This window comes from Vipera berus, assembly GCF_964194415.1.
Source record: "Vipera berus genome assembly, chromosome: 3".
NCBI lineage: Eukaryota > Metazoa > Chordata > Lepidosauria > Squamata > Viperidae > Vipera > Vipera berus.
In genome coordinates, this window is record NC_138204.1 from 36,901,251 (window position 1) to 36,921,295 (window position 20,045).

General features: G+C 35.7%; 1 protein-coding gene across 2 annotated transcripts in view; it reads left to right on the plus strand.

Moving 5' to 3' along the window:
• The window catches only part of NGF (nerve growth factor), an 89,653-nt gene that overhangs the window by 38,233 nt on the left and 31,375 nt on the right, over positions 1-20,045 (plus strand). Inside the window, exon 1 of one of the 2 annotated variants that reach the window (XM_081325694.1) lies at positions 16,540-16,671. The exons of the other annotated variant lie outside the window; for it this stretch is intronic. Within the exon in view, the coding sequence (XP_081181820.1) occupies positions 16,663-16,671 (9 nt within the window). The 5' untranslated portion in view covers positions 16,540-16,662. Of the gene's footprint in view, positions 1-16,539; positions 16,672-20,045 lie in introns of those variants that run through there. 2 annotated transcript variants of the gene reach the window in all.

Genomic DNA, 20,045 nt, shown 5'->3' on the forward strand with positions numbered 1-20,045 from the left:
TTTCCTTTATGGATTTCATTATATTTTTCAAAATAATGGCTTATATTAATCAAAGATTTTTGAACAGATAAAACCCTGTTCGCTTACATGCTATTGCTTGCTTTCTATACAGCCAGCTGAAATAAAAGTTGAGAATATGAATTACAAGTTGTAACACGTTGGTCATTCACACTTTCAATATTTAGAGACAAAATACTATCTTTGTTTTGTATGATAACATAACGAAGAGGATTGTGAATGCTGTGTTTATGGGGGAGGAGTATGAGAGAGGTAGAGGAGTCTGTTCCATATTCCAATCCATTTCCTGCATGCATTTATCTGTTGTAGCTCACAATGTCATACTATTGTCATCAGGATCTACTACATTATTCCTCTTTCTCTTAGTTTCACAGGCCCACAGTGTACTATTTTCCTTTCTTGTATTCATTAATGTATAGTTTTTGCCAGTTTTGCCAATGTTAATGATTTCTGCTGATCATGCCTTTCGATTACCAAAGCTTTCATGTCTTGCTGTATACTAGGAAGAGAAAGAGTCAATTAGATTATTAGTCTTAGTTATACATGTGCAATTGTATCAGTAGTACTAGTCAGTTTGATACTTTTTGGGCAATAGGCCAAAAGTGCCCAGTTTTACATTAAATATGCTTACATTGATTTTTTTTTTAAAAAAATCTAGAGACTATTTTTTAAGTCAAAATATGGTTTCCTATATCACATCAATTCAGACATAAATGCAGTACAATGATTTTTATGATGTTTAAAATATTAATACTAAAGCTCAGTTTTTCTTCATAGAGAAGGTTACAGGGCATTGAACTTTAATTATTAGGACACCTTGTAAACTGTATATAGCATAATATCCTGGTGAACCATTTATTTGGAAAGTTTTTCAAGCAAAATAGGCAACACCAAGTTAAACAGATGCCTGACTTGTAAGTTTCTTCATATGCTTAAATGTAATGAGAATGATTAGTAAATCCTATAATTATCTAATTATCTACTGCAAATTGTCTCCTGCTGTAATATGCTTGACTTGTGGTAGTCTATCTAATTCCTTAGTTTTATGTATTTAACTATATTGTTTTCTAGTTTTTAAGATTGATGATAGTAATCAAAAGGGAAAATATATTGCAGAGGATTTGACTCACATATATGCAACAAGATTTTCAGGGGAGAGGCTGGGGTTCATAATAAGAGGTAAGATAGCATATATGAAAACTCATAAAACTATAGTCACAAATAATTTAAGTAATTTTCTACAAATGAATGCAGGTCAGAATTCATTTTTTCAGGTACTAGGAATGTTATTTATTTATTCATTGATTGATTTGAGTTGATTTATATACCTCCCATCTCACATATATAACCTTGGACAGCTTACAGTAAAATAAATGAAAACAAATAAAATACATAATATAAAATAAAAACACATAGCAGCTCAAAACCATAAAGTAACCATCAACAGAACCAAAACCAAAAATTCTGTGCCACTAAGCTTGGTCACAAAACAAGTTTTAGGGCTTTACAAAAGGCTAGGAGGGTCAGAACGTTTAGGCTTAAGTGCTCCTTTGTGCAACTGGATTCTTGATTTTCTTACTGACAGGCCCCAGTATGTGTGAGTTGGAACAAATATTTCCAACACCATTTTCTTGAGCACATGTTCTCCTCAGGGCTGTGTCCTAAGTTTGCTGCTGTTCACCCTGTTGACCCATGACTGTTGTGCTAGGTTTGCCACCAACCATATTGTGGAATATGTGGATGATACAACAGTAATGGGCCTTATTCAAGATGACAATAAGGGTGCTTACCGCAAGGAAGTTGAGGGTTTGGTGAACTGGTATAAAAAAACAGCCTAGTTTTAAACATTGGAAAAACCAAAGAGATCATTGTCGATTTCAGAAAAGGCAGGCTCAACCACAGTTCTCTGTGTATTAATGATTCACCTGTGGAGATGGTTACCAGCATCAAATTCCTGGGTGTGCAGTTAACAAGTAGACTGGCTTGGTCACTCAACACTGAGACACTGGTGAAGCGGGCACAGCAGCGCCTGCATTTTCTGTGTCGCATGAGAAAAGTGTTGTGACTCAGGGCCAGCCTGTGGGTCCGGCAGCCGGCTCAGATGTCTCGGATGACTCAGATGAGGGGGAGGAGGAGTGTGTGGAAGACGAACCGGCTGATGATGGTTTGGAGGCTTCGCAGAGCCCCCAGCCGGGGCCCTCTTCTCAGCTGCGTGAGCCCGATAGTGCGGAGGATGATGACCCACAGCTGGCCCTGTTCAAGGACGCCCGACGCAGGAGGCAGTCGAGCAGGACCAAACAGAGAAAGGCTGTGGGACTCCTCGGGAGGAGGCACAGGGAGGCCACGCCCTGATCTCTAAATAAAAGGAGTGTTTGGGGAAGGGCTGGTTGCTGAAAGCAACCCTTCCGTTTGAGGATTCAAGTTCCAGTGTTTTTGTTTCTTGTTCTGTTATTTTAGTAATAAATCTTGGCAGACGCTTTCCAGCCTTAGACGCTCTCCAGTCTCTACTGTTTGAACAGGGGTTTTCCTTATTGTAAGGCCGGTAGCAGGCTGGTTCAGAACAAAAAGCACATCTTCCTTACCCTGTCCTTACTACTTTCTACAGAGGGACAATTGAGAGCATCCTGTCATACAGCATTACAGTCTGGTTTGGAAGCATCATTGCTTCAGACAGGAAGGCAGTGCAGAGAATGGTGAGGATGGCAGAAAAGATTATTGGCAGTTCCCTCCCTTCCATCCAGGACATAGCATATAAACATTGCTTGAGCAGGGTCCGCAAGATTGTCTGGGACCCTACACATCGTCTTCATGACCTGTTTTCCTTGTTATCTTCTGGGAGGAGACTTTGTGGTAGCCAAAGCAGAACATCCAGATTCAGACGTAGTTTCATTCCCTACAGTGTTAACCTTGTGAACTCTAAAGCCTCCTCTTTCCATAACATATTCAAGATGGTCAGTGATTAATATTTATATGTAAGGGTGAAGGTTTATATATATGTTGTATATAGCTTGTTTAAATATGTGTTATGTATGTGTACACTTTTGAGAGCAAGCAACTAAATTTCAATTTTAATGTGTACCAACATGCCCACAGTAAAAAATGACAATAAAGGTTATCTTATCTAACTAATCTAATCTCAGAAGGCCTTATGTTTGAGAGGGCAGGTGCCATGGCAGTAAAGGCCCATCTCCTGAGTCCTGCCAGCTGACACGTTGGCAACAGTGCTTGGAGCATTTTAGTAAATATTGTAATTATCATGCTTGCACTGTATTATGGTTTAATTTATGAATTATTGCACTAGATGCGTCACATGGAAGCCACGCCCATCCCAGCTCTAGCAACAGCAAAACAGTTGTGATACATTGCGACACATCACATAACACTTAGTACACTGCCACTTTCTATTTAAATGTATACTGTGAGTGAAGGCTAAGCATATATAACTCCAAGTTTCTTTTTCACATTTATTTTTATATAAATAGTATAATTACACCTTTTGATCTAGATTGTCTCCTCAAAGCAGTTTATAATAATTGAAAACAAATTTCAATTCATTTCATATAAAACAAAGAAAACTACAATTAAACCCATAAAATCTTACACAGCAGGAAAACAAAAACAAAAGCCACTTGAAACAGACTGGATTTTATGTCTCTGTATAACATAGTAACTCTTCAGTAATATGGCCCTCCAATTAGATGTTTTGTGAACAAAGTGGGAGCATATGAAAAAAACATATTTGTGGATTAATGCAATTCTTAAAACAATACTGTATGAATTCATCTCTTTTAGACAATTGTCAACACAACAGACAATTCTCAACACAAGTCAAAAGTAAATTTTCAATTTAGACTGATACTACCATTCATTTTGAGCAATAGCAGACTTGGCTATCTTAGCCAGTATTAAGAAATTACTTCCTTCAGAAAAATGTTTGTAGCTGCCCATATGAAGATTGGTTGATGAAGATTAAGTTAGGAGACACTGTTATTTTTTCCTTTGCATGGGCTATGTAATAAACTGAAACTATTCATATAGAGCAGAGCAGTGGTGGGATTCAAATATAAGAACAACTGTTTCTCTGTGTGGATGCCACTTCCGGAAGTCCATTCTGGGCCTGGGCAACAAAAAATTAGCTACCAGTTCTTGCAAAGTGGTGCGAACTGGCTGAATCCCACCACTGGAGCTGGGGTTAAAAATGATCTGTTAAAATTGTGTGCACAATGTCACTGTAAGGCAGTATAGGCACAGATATTGAAATCTACTTATGACTAGTGATAGTGACACAGGCTTAATCCTAATTCTTTAAATATGAGTAGTAGCCTAATTAACCATATTTTGAGAGAAAGCTGCTGACACTTAAGCAAAACGCTCCATGCATGCAAAACACAGATGATAAGGCCATGTGAACTAATCTTGTCCCACCACTTTCAGTATTTTTATTTATTTTATACACATATGGTTAAATTATTTTCATCAATTATTATCTCCCTTGTGGGCATATATTCCCTTTTCTCTATTGCAAATTAATAGCTGATAATGGTCCATTCGCTTTTCTTAATGCTTAAATGGTGTTCCTTTTCACCATCTCATTTCTCAGGTAATATTGATTGTGACTGCTGTAAGCTAAATGCCCTGTGCCTGTGATGTGGTCCATGCTAATATTCTGGATAGATTCGGCTTGAAATATTTACTCACTTCAATATTACTTGCTATAGTTGAAGACTTCTGAATAAAAATAACCATACTTAACTTTCAGCATCTAAAGGCAAAGATTCCCTCTTTTTATAAGGAGGGGATTTAGTGCTTTGGTAATATTTGTTATGATTTTGTCTGTAGGCAAATAACAGTAAAGAACTACATAGAAGTAACTCCATGTGTAGCTCTTGATTCTTCGGGCCTGATATTAATCTTGCCCAACCAAAGCAACTATGTGCATAACTATTAGATATATTGTTGGGAATTGCTAGGGAGGGTCCACCTTGGCCCTCTTCCTGACTACCAGACATTCCAAACTCCACTTTTTCTTTGCCCTCTTGGAAAGAACTGGTCCTTCCTGCCATTCCAGACTGCATTCCACCACAATTAGTCAAAATGTCAGGGAGTTCTGGAGGCCAGAAACAGCCTTTGAGAAGGCTTTATTTCACATTTCTATAGTTTTCACATGTATTTATTTTTGTGTACGGTTTCTCCTAATGAGTGCATTTTAAATGCATCTTCGATTGGAAAACTATATTGCAAAATTTAGAATATAGAGAAAAGCCAAAGGATTCAATCATTGTGTTCCAATTTCCATGTTCGTTCAGGAAATACAATCTAACTGATAGATATTAACATTGTAAACTATACAAATCATAGATCTACCTTATGTGGGAAATCTAATATTTGCAATGTAATACAATGTTCACTATTCAGTTCAGTATTCCCTTAAATTTTAAAACAGTTACAAATTTTTTAGAACATTTTTTTTAAAAAATGTTCAAGTCTTTTCGCATATATGCTTGATAAACATATTGTTAAGTGTTTATAATAAAAATAATTGTTAAAATAATCCAGTGAGGTTGCCAAATATATACCTCTCAAAAAAGGGGTAACCTAACTCTCTTTTAACCATTTTACTTTCAACCAGGATATTAGTGAGTCTACATGAATCTGAAGTACTTGCTAGGTACAGCTCACCTGAGATTTTATCCTGGAGAGTACTCAATTCTTGAATATCTCATTCAGGCTACTACAGGTATTCCTTGACTCGTAATGACAATTGAGACCAGGAATTTCATGCAGTCATAAAATGAATCATCGTGTGATTGGACTAGATTTTATGACCATTTTTACTGTGCTCATTAAATGAATCAGATGGTCATTAAGTGAGTCACATGTAGTTAAGTGAATCCAGTTTCTCCAATTGACTTTGCTTGTTGGACACTGTCTGTGAAGTTCACAAATCATAATCATATTATTCTAAGACCCTCCAACCATAGGAAATGTGATTGCCAAGCACCAAAGTTGCAGTAATGTGATCACAGGGGTGGTACAGTGGTTATAACTTCAAGAACAGATCATAATTCTCTCCAAGGCTATTCTAAATCCAAACCATCATGAAACAAACAGTTGTAAATAGAGGATTGCCTATATTGTCAAAAAAATTCTTACATTTTCACACAATCATTTACTCAAAGCAGAATGAAAACCTTTCATATTATATAAACTTTTATTTCTTGTTTCCATTCTTCAGTTTATGTGTGAAACTGGATTGTGAATGTATTTATGTTAACATGGGAAGTATCAGCCAGTGTTATGTTCAAATACTTTGCCTCTGATAAACAATGAAGTCAGAAAAGGAATTTTAAAAGAAAAGTAGGAATTTGTTTTTCATCCTTACAATTTTAGTAATTTGTTTAAAAGTGATCTCCCTTGGAACATTCAGTACTTTTCAGGACTTCCCATTTGATATTTATGTCTTTCATCACTTAACTGTAATAAATGTAATGTCGTAGGATTTTATTTTCTATCCTTTGGTCAACATAACAAAGACTTGTAAGGGAAAACCAGTATTTGTCAGGAAAATAAGTTTTTTTTCAAGTTCAGGTTCGTGATATAGATGAGAATGTTAATTATTTGGCTTTAATTGAATTTTAGAAAGCAGGAGCAAGGAATAAATATTGTTTATTAGTTAATGTGCTATTTAACCTTTGGATCTTGTTAAATAATATGGGTTGTTTTCTTTTGGCTGAGCTTAAACATGAAGTATGATTCGCTCATTATGGTTTACCATCAGGTACCAACTATGCTACTATAGTGTGTTGAGCAAAACATGGTTTTAAAATCCTGGCTGAAATATGCATATGAATGCAACAATTACCTTGAAAATTGCTTTTATATTATAGAGAGTATCTTGTGATCAAAGAATAGATGGTTCATGGGATTGTGACTACTAATATATTAATATACAACCAATATTTTCTCTAGAAGTTTAATAAAGATTTTAGCATCCTGTATAAGTTTCTCAGAGACTTATAAAATACCACATTTATAGTTGGTTAAATTTCATCATGGTATAAAAAAATGCTGAAATCAGGTAAGAAAGACTTAAAATTAAACTATACAGTGCATCAAAAGGAAATGAGTTTGGGAAACAACTGTCTTGAAGTAAGGACCAGTTTAAAATATATATTCAATAACTGAAAAAGGAAAAAGTGTGTATGAAACCATACAATGAAATATTGCATTAAAATGATGGAAAGTGTAACCATGACAATATATTTTTTATTTCTTTGATATTGAGTTGTAAATTGAAATATGGATATTGTAAGATTTTGCCTAATTGCTACATTGAAACAATGGGACTGTTCAATGTATTAATGTTCCCTATTCTCATACAATGTATCCTATAAGTCTGACTAATTAGATTTCATCCTGATTTACACAGTAATTATACTTACTGGATGAATTTATAAAGTACAGCCCTTATAATCACCTCCTCCTTGAATCAATATGTGTTCGTATGTTCTGAAACTAATTTCGCTATGCCTATGTGGCTTCTCTAACTTTGGCAGGACCTAGCAATTAATTCCCTAGGTAATAGTTTCCATCTTCAGGATTGGGAAATGTGTGAAGCTGCAAATAAGTGTCCTTTGGTTTCTCAATATAATATATATTTTCCAGAATACCTCCCCACAAAAAATTGGATTTCTGACTCTTCTGGAAAGTCCTACCTAGAATCATCATATCTTAATAGTTTTAAGAACTGAATGAATTTAAGGTTTTGTAAATCAGGTTATGAGTGATGCTTCTTGTACAATAACAACCAATAAATGATGCAGGTCTGGAAAAAAAAGAAAAAAGAAAGTATAATCTTCCTCATCATTACTCAACATATCTTACATCCTTGTTTAGAGGAATTGACTAATAAGTACAGTATTATTAATACAATTCTAAGAGTTGGGAAATTACTTCCTTGTTTAAAAAAGGTACCTTTGATCACATTTTAAGGTCCTTCCTCGACCTTTCAGACATGGGCAACTGTGGGTCAGTTTCTTCCATGATTAGACAAGGTAATCGAAACAAATGTTTTAGATTGATTTCAAATGAGTTTTAGGGCAGGCTCCTTGGTCAGTCTGATGGATGATCCTTGGAGAGAGATTGAAAATTATTGTTTGGATTTTCCTAAATTTCAAAATCCTTGTGGACCATCTGGAAATTTTGTTATTGCTCTGTTCCTATCATGAAACTTCCAGATAGACTCATTCAGAAGCTGAGTGATATGGTCCCTCAAAACTCCATTTTGTCTTTGATACTCTTTTTACACAAACATGAAACTGGGTGTCAGCCCTGTGAGGTAGCCTAGAAAAGAAGCATAACTAGGACTGGCAACTCTATTGTAAGGTTACATTACAGAATCTTGCAAGACTGGAAGTATTTCTCCCCTCTTTTCCTTTTACTCACTAGAAAATTAGGGAGGACACATTCTGAAACATTTCACATGGGCTGAAACATCTTTTACATGCCAGTTGTCCAGTTTGTGGCTCCTCCTCCTGCCACACAATTTTTATACATAATTTTATGTTACTGTGTTTTATATTTTTACATCAAACCTTCTTATGCTGGTCTTTGACCATAATAAAGGCTTGATTTGGTCTACTGAATATGAGATGTTACCATTTTAATGTGCTTTACATATTTTATCACCTAAGAATTTTAGTGAGATGCTCTAAATATCAAATTAATAAATAAAATGTTCCTTCCGTCTCTTCCTATAGTTCTACTATTGCCTCTTGCTAGACAGGATGACATGTAATATTTCCCAATAGTGATGATTATTGAATAAACTGGAAAATCTTGCCAATCCTATCTACATTTCACAGAATCAAAACCACATTTAAAGAGTTCAGGTCCTGCAGATATTACTAAGCTACAAACAGGCTTAGGTGTTATAGCAAATGATAAATTATGTTATAGTGATATTCATATTGTCTGACAGTCCACAAATTCTCTCCCCTTGATAAATATTAAGAAAGAATAAAAACAGTGTCAAAAAATAAAATATTAAAAATCTGATTCCTATTTTTAGAAAAGCTGGAATTTCCTTTGCGATGCAGGTGCACAGACAGTTAGTGTAGTTAATCAGATATATACTGAAATGTATTTCATCAGAGGCTGTTCATTCCTTTCCTCTTTCACAAATTCCCTGAGGGATATGAGATTGCTATCATAATTATAACATATTATTATAATTGCTATTAACACACAGTCTACCAAATATTTCTGATTCAGTTTGATGCTTCTGATTATCACACCCTTCCCATGGAACTGGGATAGTTAAGAGCTCTTTTAGTGTGAAAAGTACTTATGAATAGCATCCTAGTGAGCAATAAAATAACCTAATTTCCATTAGTTCCAATGGAAGTTAAATTAAAATTATGGTTTCTTAGAAGTGAATCCCATTTTACTTCAGTGGAATTTAGCTTCAAATAAATAAATGCACAGTTGCATTCTTAATGTTTAATTCAAGCTCATTCACGTTACTTGAATTTGGTTAAATGTGTCTTTGTTTTCTTCTGAAGGTTTAGATTAAGCAACATAACAGTCCAATTAGTTCATGGTCTTCTAGATCTTTCTAAATGCAACCCCCCTCCATTCCCTTCCTTCATTTGCATTTGATTCATAATACCTGGCCTGCCAATTAAATCTACTTAGTTCCTGGATGGAGAACGATCAGAGAATTCCATGAACTTAGATAAGAGTGAGTAGTTGGATAAAATTCCCAAAGGCAGCAGTGGCTAATCATTTCTACATTATTGCCTCCCACTACCATCACCACCTTATGGTATATAAAGTTATCAGAGGTCAAGCTAAACTGGAAGGAGCATCTGTATTTTCATGGAACTGAATCCACACTCCATTTGTAATATCTCTGTAAGAGAAATATATGCTTACAAATTAATCTATTGAGTTATATAGACAAAAATGCATTACATTAAAGAAAATTCCCTTGAAAAATCCATTAAAAATGTGCCAATAAAAATGCATTTTAGTTCTAATGAAAGTGTATTTACATTTTTGACACTTAAGGAAACTGAGGGGAATTGACATTGACAGATCTGACATCTTTTAAGAGCAGATGTAATTGATGCACCAATTTAAGCTGAGTAAGAGCAGTTAAAGGGACGCAGTGGCTCAGTGGGTTAGGATGCTGAGCTTGTCGATCAGAAGGTCGGCAGTTTGGTGGGTCGAATCCTGAGTGCCGCGTAGCAGAGTGAGCACCTGTTACTCGTCCCAGCTTCTGCCAACCTAGCAGTTCAAAAGCACGTAAAAATTCAAGTAGAAAAATAGGGACCACTACAGTGGGAAGGTAACAGCGTTCCATGCGCCTTTGGTGTCTAGTCATGCTGGCCACATGACCACGGAGCCATCCTCGGACAAGCGCTGGCTCTTCGGCTTTGAAATGGAGATGAGCACCGGCCCCTAGAGTTGAAAATGACTAGCATGCATGTCCAGGGGAACCTTTAAGAGCAGTTAACCAACAGGTTGTGTTGTGAAGAAAATAAGGACAGGAGTGAATAGAATAGAATAGAATAGAATAGAATAGAATAGAATAGAATAGAATAGAATAGAATAGAATAGAATAGAATAGAATAGAATAGAATAGAATAGAATAGAATAGAATAGCTTTATTGTCACTTTAAATGTACACTAATTGGCCTATATTAAAATGAAATTTCATTGCATACAGCTCTCAAAAGGTCACCACCTCCAATATACATTACATAAATATGACAAAAAATTGCATATACTCACATACCCACATATATGGCACAGAGAAACAACACAGTCTAGTATGGATGTATACATGTACATGGCGAGAAAAACAAATCTTGCAAGTTTACTAGAAGGATGCCATAGGGAACAAAGCTGTTACAGAATTGAGTAGTCTTGTTGAAAATACTTTGAAATCTCCTTCCAGAGGGGAGCAACAGAAACAGACCATAAAGTGGGTATGTGGTGTTTCTAACAATGCTTCAAGTTCTAAGCACATAACACTTATAAGCATTGTCCTGAATAATAGGAAGCGAATTTCCTATAATCTTCTCATCTGTCATACCAGTCTCTTTATGGACCTTCTATCTGAGGCACTGCTACCACCAAATCAAACTGTGATGCAGTTTGTTAAAACGTTCTCAATCGTGCTGCTGTAAAAAGTGGCCAGGACAGAAGGAGAAAGATGTGGTTTTAGAGATAACATTATAGATGTTAACCACCTTCAGTTATATATTTAAAAGATAGGATAAAATAATAATATGACAGCTAAAAAAAATAACAAAACATCGCAATCTGCAAATTGAAGTTGAGTGATAGTGGAGGAAGATATCAATAGTTGTACCAATAGTAATAGAAGCCTTTGAAGCAATACCCAAAGGGCTGCCTAGATAAATGCAAATTTTGAACTTATTAGACCTGAAAATTCTGACTTTGCAAAAAGCCACTTTATTCAGAACTGCCTATATACTCAGATGTTGCCTTAATAGCTCTTAGGTCCTTAGTTAGGACTTGAACTGTTAAGTTTTTACCAGTCCAAGACTATGAATCAAATTGAAGATTAAATTTATAAGAATAAGAATAAAGGGAGTCCTCATTTAAAGACTACAATTGGTTTCAGCAACACAGTTGTTAAGTGATTGCTAACTGAAAATCACATGACCTCAACTGTGCTTACAATTTTACTTGAAGTTTTCTGTTTTACAGCACCAGAAGGTTATGATCCCAAACATCCAGTGAGCCCAAGGAGTAGAGAAGGGACACAGTAATCATCTCATGAGGAAACAGGGAAATTTTATAGCCATTCCCACCCTCCCTTGGAATACTTACTCCATTGCTGGAATAATTAGCAAGAACAGAATTGATATTTGCATTTTCATTCATTGGAGAAGAAGGAATTACAAAAGAGTAAGCAGGTACACAATGGGAATTATACATCAAAAGGAATGTGTGAGGCTGTGAGCCAGGACCCACTTAGGGGGAATATGAAAGCCTTTAGGGCAAAACTGATTAGGGTCTTGTCAGTTTGAAATAGCAGTGCAAGCCAGGTGAGAGTTTTAATCAATTAAGAGCACAGAACTGAGCTTGTTAACTTTTTAGGGACACACTGCACTGTGGTGAAGAGCAGCTCAGGAAGAAATAGCTTGTTTAGGCATATCCACTGCTCAGTAAATGGGAAACAGATCAGGCACAAGACATTGTATATTAATTTATTGTCATGATGAACCCATGACCAAGAGAGAATGTCATAAATGCAGGCATTGGTCACAAAGTTAATTTTTCATCACTGTTCTACCTGTGAATGGTCCCTGTACAAAGCAGTTTCTAAACGAAGACTATCTGTAATAACATCTTAGAAATCCAGGTACAAAACTGAGATCAGAAGCACTTTCAGACCTGATTTTCAGAAGTGTTATCCCATCCCAAAGAGTTTTAATTTTTATTTCAATTTCTGCTTATCTAGAAGTGAGAAATGTATAAGTGTTAAGACACAAACCTGATATTTATTATCTAGAAACTCTGCCTGTGCAAAGAAATTTAGATTTGCTTTGCAAAAGCTGCATCTTGAAGGCAACATGATTCTCTTTGCTGAATGTGAAGATATGCCTTAATTCAGGGGTCACAAACCCCCAGTCCATGGACCAGCACCAGGCTGCGGCACACCAGCAACCGGTGGCTCAATGGCTTAGGACTCTAAGCTTGTCGATCAGAAGGTTGGCAGTTTGGCGGGTCGAATCCCGAGTGCCGCATAACAGAGTGAGCGCCTGTTACTCGTCCCAGCTTCTGCCAACCTAGCAGTTCGAAAGCATGTAAAAATGCAAGTAGAAAAATAGGGACCACTACAGTGGGAAGGTAACAGCATTCCGTGCGCCTTTGGCATCTAGTCATGCCGGCCACATGACCACGGAGACGTCCTCGGACAAGCGCTGGCTCTTCGGCTTTGAAACGGAGATGAGCACCGGCCCCTAGAGTCGGAAACGACTAGCACGCATGTGCGAGGGAACCTTTACCTTTACCTTTAAGGAACCAGAGTGTTTCTCAAAACACTTCATTTGAATCTTTGCTGAAACAAACATTCCTTTGATACATTGTCCTGTTACACAGCCCTTTCTATCATCAGATATCAATTCAGCTCCCTTTTAAGACCATCTGTTTAAAACTAAATGCCTACAGCAGGCAAGAAATCATGCATTTTAAAATCACCATATTCATGCAATTCTCTGTCTCTCCTAAAGGCATATTATCTATAATTACTTGGGATTGGGAATTCCCTTTACTTAAAGAAATGTCAAGTATACGTTTTTTAATATTATCATCTGTACTGCATTTACTTTGCTTAAGCCAGAATTTTAGTAACTCGAAGGAAATAGTGGTTAGAATATGTATACAAATTCTGCAAAATGTGTCTCTCCACATTTGTATCAAATATGGTAAGATTCATAAAAGATTTTCAGAGCAGCAAATATGTTTTGGTAGAGATCTCAGGTAAATTCTCCTCAGTCTTTCTAAGAAGATTATAGCTTGGAGTGAAATCCTTCAGTCTGATTGCTTTAGGAATTGTCACTTGGGTGGCTGGATTATTCCTGTAAGGTCATATGATGGGCAGCAGAGTGATGAATAAACATGGGGAGTTCACAATGGACATCTGGATTTTGAATAATTGTATCCTTTTCAATTTTTTGCCAGTTCCGAAAAGTATAAAGCAACGGAAGTTGGCACAAAAATCAAACCTTCATCTTTTTATTACTGGGATCTCAGCTGGATGTGACTGAGCAGGAAAGGAATACTATAGAACAGGGGTCTCCAACCCCCAGTCCGTGGACCGGTACCAGGCCACAGCATTCCAGCAACCGGTCTGCACAAACAAGCAAAGCCCCATCCACGGGATGCAGGCAGAACACAAACTATGCACTCTCCGGTCCATGGAAAAACCTTTCTTCACGGAACTGGTCCCTGGTACCCAAAAGGTTGGGGACCTCTACTATAGAAATGTAGGATAGTTCAAAAATATTCCAAACCACCATATATATATATATATATATATATATATATATATATATATATATATATATATATATATATATATATATATATATATATATATATATATATATATATATATATATATATATATATATATATATATATATATATATATATATATATATATATATATATATATATATATATATATATATATATATATATATATATATATATATATATATATATATATATATATATATATATATATATATAGCCTGGAAAGGATTAGGAAAAATGTGAAATTAGAGTAGTAATATGATGAATGAGTACTTCTGGGTTGAGCAGCACACAAATTTAATAAATTATTAAATAAAGCCATTATGCTATCTTAGTGAAACCAAAGAATGTGCAGAAATTAAATAACTGCATTTTCCTATTATGAAAAATCTGACAATAGCAGCAAATTTGGATGGTTTTAAAAGGGGCCTGGATGATAGTGATAGATTAGATTATCAACACCAGAAATGTGAGCTGAAAATTTCTACAGGAAACTTTGTGGAGGATCAAAAGCTTTATGGAAAAAACTCCACTTCTGCCAAGTTTGAGAGTTTTAAAGTTGTATCAGTTTTTCATTTCAGTGGATTTTATACAAAATTAAGATGTTAAGTTAAAATTGACATTGCACATTACTTTATTGCTTTTGCCCAACATTGTTTCCAACAGTCCAGTAAAACTTATTTTTCTCCAAACATCAAAGGTTTGATTTTCTTTGTGTGCTGAACTCATGAAATAGAGCTTGTTTTTTTCACATCAAATAATATATTCCAAATGATTGCACAACACGGTTATTGAGATAAATATGCTAATTTGAATTGAACTCATTTGCATAGGAAAACCTTTATATTCAAACATTTTCCAAAAAAACCTATATCTTTGATCAATGGCTACTAATATTAATATCTCATGAATAGAATACCTTAAGTAATAATTCCTGGGAAATAAACGGTGATGTGGAGGCCTTACTGCCTCAGCTTGTAAACTCTCCAAATTCACTATTTGTACTATTAGTGTCACTTTATAACAGTTTGGTCTGATTTAACAAGATTCTTTCCTATACTGATTAGTGCTGTGGGATTGCTGTTCCATTCCATGGATTTTGGCGTGGGTAGCCTTATACAAGTCTGTCTTAACATTCATTGTAGTCAATGTGTCATAAATAGATCTTTGGATGGTGGATATAGTTCTGTTTATTCTGTCTATTGGATAGAATAGGGTCATTAAACAAGGTCATTAAATTGTTGCCTGGGAGTAATATGCAGATGTACAAACTAAATTTTCAACCAGGAGATTTGAAAGTAAAATTGATTTGGTCTTTCTATTCATCCAAGAATAAATGAGTAGCAATCTCACAAAAGAATGATGAGCCCCTTTCTGGCAATGACCTATGGTTATTCATGGCTTAATCTGGCTGAATTACATATATAAAGGATTATTGTGGCATAGTCTACAAAGGACTTCCTTTAAGGAGTATCTGAAAAATTGGTTTAAAAAGTAGCAGCCCAATTATTAGCAGATGTACGCCATATGGAATACATTACACCAGTTTTCTTACATCTTCACAGGTTGCCTAATATTATTTAAAGCCTTGAACAGTCTAAAAACAGAATAACTGAAGAGTTACTTCTGTATTGATCCCACACTGAGATCAATATCATAGCTATGCTCTTTTTCCATGAAAAATGCAGGAGGGAGAGACATGAGTTGAAGCTTTTCTAGAGGCAGCATGAAATTCTTTCTTGGGATAAGAAGAAAAAAGTATGTTTATCAAAACATTGGAATAAAAATGATTCCTTTAATAGTAAGTATGCACTCAAGAGCCATAGTAAACCAGATAGCAATATACCTGAAAATCCTGTAATATTTTTCCAGTGGATGGACAGTTCTTTTTAGATACCATATAGTTGACATTATAAGTTTGAGGAGATGAGTACCTTTAACACTTTGATCTCTTCTCTTGACATGAGGTGAGCATTAAGTCTCTGCTGTTTCCTTGACAACAGTTTAAGGAATGGTTTGCCACTTTCTGAAGCTAAAAGAGAGGGGGGAGGGGTCTATTATAACTTCAAATAGTTGCTAAGTGACTGGTCATTGTGCAAGTACTACTTGTAGTTCTTAGTAGATTTTTCTCCTGTAAGTATTTTAGAGCTCTATTCTAGAAATTTCATATTTTAGTTCTCTTACTCACAGTTTGAGTATACATAGGTCTCTGAATTCAGAAGGTTCCAACCTCAAATTGATATGCTAAAGGATGCATATAGACAGATAGTAACCACTTCAAAGGAGATCAAACAAAGATGTACCGGTAATATGTATACTGAAATACTGTATTGCAGGGATGTTCAACATGCAAGATACCATATAAGATATTCTGTACTTGCAAGAACCTCTAGTGCTAGTACTAGAAGATGAAGTTAGATCAACACTCTGGTTATTATCAAATTGGAAGGTTGCAGGAACGGATGGAATAGAATACCCACAGAAATATGGAAAGCAACAGAAGAATCAATAAGGGTTCTAACCCAGGCTACACCTACAAATCTGGAGAACAACCAACTGGCCAACATGGAAAAGGTCAGTCTACATTCCATGTTTTAAAAAACATGTCTTAGCATTGAAAACTATCATACAGTACCCATGCATCTTTCTGCGTGTGCCTCCTACTGTTCTGCTCATTAGGTTTATTTGAATGTATTCTGCCATTTGGAAAACTTGTTTTATCTGCTGACTTGTACACTTTAGGCCACGGGTATCAAACTGCCAGCCCGCGGGCTGGATGCATCATAGCAAAACTGTGCCCACCCCATTGCCAGCAATGGCAAAAAAGTCATAATACGTCATGACGCATTATGTGACATTGCGAGTTTGACACCCCTGCTTTAGTCCATACCTTAGGTAGCTCTGAAGAAAGAGATATCTACAGAGTATTGTGAGAGAAGGTGTCAAAGGAAACTCTGTTTCCTGAATTTGTTGACTCTTTTTCCAGGCCTCATTAATGTATTCCATGGGCAATAAAATGACCTGTTTTTTGAGGTCTGAAGCAGCTGCTTTCCCTCTAGCATTGGCAAACAAACAATGAGAACACCCAGTCATCCCTGTTCCCAGGTTCTGGGGCGGTCACGCCAAGATTCAATTCAAGCCTGCCTTTCTTTCTACCTACCTGAATGGGAGCCTTGAACCAAAGCAACAGTGGGTGGCCTGGGCTGCATTTGATACCTTCGTAGGATTCCAGCCTAGAACTAAAAGTATTTCTGGCTTGAATAGGATTCCTCTTGGTTTTTGATTAGACCACAGCTAACACAGCTGGAAAGCTTTGTGAATAAACTAACTGTGCTGAAGAAACATTCTTGTGGACTATATTATCTCTCCACATTAGAGGAATTATTATTTGTATAATGCCATCATTCTGCACGTGCCTCCTACTGTTCTGCCCATTAGGTGTATTTGAATGGTTGGTAATCTGATCTGTCAATTCACATATTTGCCCTATGGTGCTTTTGTATCATACTTCCAAATTATTTTTTTAAAAAATGCAGATGTAACTTGTCTCAACACATATATTTTGTATCCAATTTCCTGTTAATTTATGCAACTTTCATATATATATATATATATACACATATACATATACATATACATACATACATACATATATATATATATATATATATATATATATATATATATATATATATATATATGCAAAATTCTTCAGATTAATAGATTTGTTAATAAATCCCATAATGAGAAAAGTTATACATTTGACAATTAGTCATGTTACCATCAGGAAACTCCATTTTCAGTTTCATCAAGCAAGAAATATTTAATATGTAATTTACTTATGATACATAGATAAAATATCTAGGTATATGATTAGTTATAATGTATTTACTGGAGTATATAATTTTTTGTACATAATCCTTGAATGTAATTCATTCAGAGATGTGCACTATCTGAAGAATTATTACATCTTACTTTGCATTGTATTAATTTGCATTAATTTTCAAGAAGATCGACCAAATAAAGAAGCAATAGCATTCACTACTAATTTTGGATGCATTATAGAAAAATGAGTACCAAGGAAAATAAGAAATTTAACTTCCCCAGGTGGAATCAAGATAACATGAATAGAAACCTATATAACATGATAGAATTACTGTAACAGTTTCCTTTTGTGTCCGGAATGCAAATCGTGTGTGTGTGTGTGTGTGTGTTTGTGTGTGTGTTTGCATGTATATTCCAGCAAACGTATAGTATTTAGATTTCAAATATTGAAGGATCAGTACATCCTCAAAATACTTAAATGTTCTGAATTTTCAATCACCCATACCTACCTTTCTTATCTGAATAGAGCTTCATGGATGTTGGTGCCCAGCATATTAAGTTAGTGAGATTTTTAGATCTTTATAGTAATTGAATCAGCACCAACGATTTAGGAATTTAAATGAGCAGCAGAAGGAATGTAAATAGAACATTACCATTCAAATATGTTTTGGTCTGTAATTTTTAAAATCTGCCTTTTCCATCTGAAAAGCTGCAGTTGTTTTGATTAAACGCATGCTGCGGTAGTGTTTGTATGGATACATAGTATTGTCTGCCAATTCATATGGCCACATAACATGCAACTTGAAACTTAAGTGCAAAAAAACCAAATATATGCACTTACATTCACCAACTACCATAGCTTTTCTTTATTTATATTTAACTATAGAATCTCGGGAATTTAAACATGAAGGGTGGTGTGGATGGTTTTGTTGTTGTTGTTTTGGTTAACTTCTGTTTAGAGGAAAAGCATTAAATTTATCCCTTTTGATAACTGACTTCAGGTTGTACAACAGAATATTACTAAGACCAATTTAATGAATCTTTCATCTACTTCTACCTTGTTTTTAAATAACATGATTAAAACTGAATCAAAAGTTATATGAGCAATTTTCATATAGAGTAAATGTTACTAAGATTTGAATCTGTTCATCTATTTGAAACCTACATTGAACTAAATGTAAAGTAACTCAAGCTCCCACTAGATTTTTTTAATTATTTTTTTTCCAAGATTTTGAGTTGTAATATGAGGCAACAAAGAGAGAATTCATGTGGTAGAAACAGCAAATCCCTAAGATCTCATATGGACAACAGACCTCTCTCATTTAGGAACAGGAAAGAATCTCTTGAACATAAAGAGAGAGCAAAAATGCATCTGCTATAAAGAAAAGATACTGTCAAAGAGCTTTGTTCTAGGATTTTCCTCCTAGGTGCCCAACTCCATAGTTTAATGGTAGAATTGTGAGAGGAGTGAGATCGCCTGTGTTTATAAACTGATGCTTGTCTTTGAAGTAAAGGTTAATGCACAGTGATCTATTTACCATTAACAATTTCTTTGTTATTGCATCTGTTGTGAAGCATCCAAGTTTGCCAGTAGCATCAGGGGCTGCTTTTCTCCCTGTACAAATGGCAGTGGTGCAGGAAAGGAAAGATTTTTCTCCATCCACTGTGGTCCTAAATTCCCCCTTTTTTAAAAAAAAAAAAAAGCAACTGCACATTTCTCACAGTGTCTGGTTTGTGGGGCTTTTTTGTCTCTAGTTAAGGAGCAGCTTAACCAGCAAATCTGAATTACAAAAATCCAACAGCTGTAGCAGGTTGAGAACACTTTCTGTGCTTCTCTTAGTGCCATATTATCTACCTGTAAAAGTAGAACTGGCACAGCCAAAGAGAGTCATTCACCTGTCATTTCTGTCAATGAACCTGGCGAGTCAATGGCATATGGCAGGGGTGTCAAACTCAATTTCATTGAGGGCCGCATCAGCAGTGCGGTTGCCCTCAGGGGGCCGGGTGGGTATGGCCTGGGTGGGCGTGGCCTACTGGGTGGGCGTGGCTAGAGTGCGTATGGCCTACTGGGTGGGCGTGGCCAGCTCTACATCGTTCACATCAAGGGTGCCTATGGGGGGCCT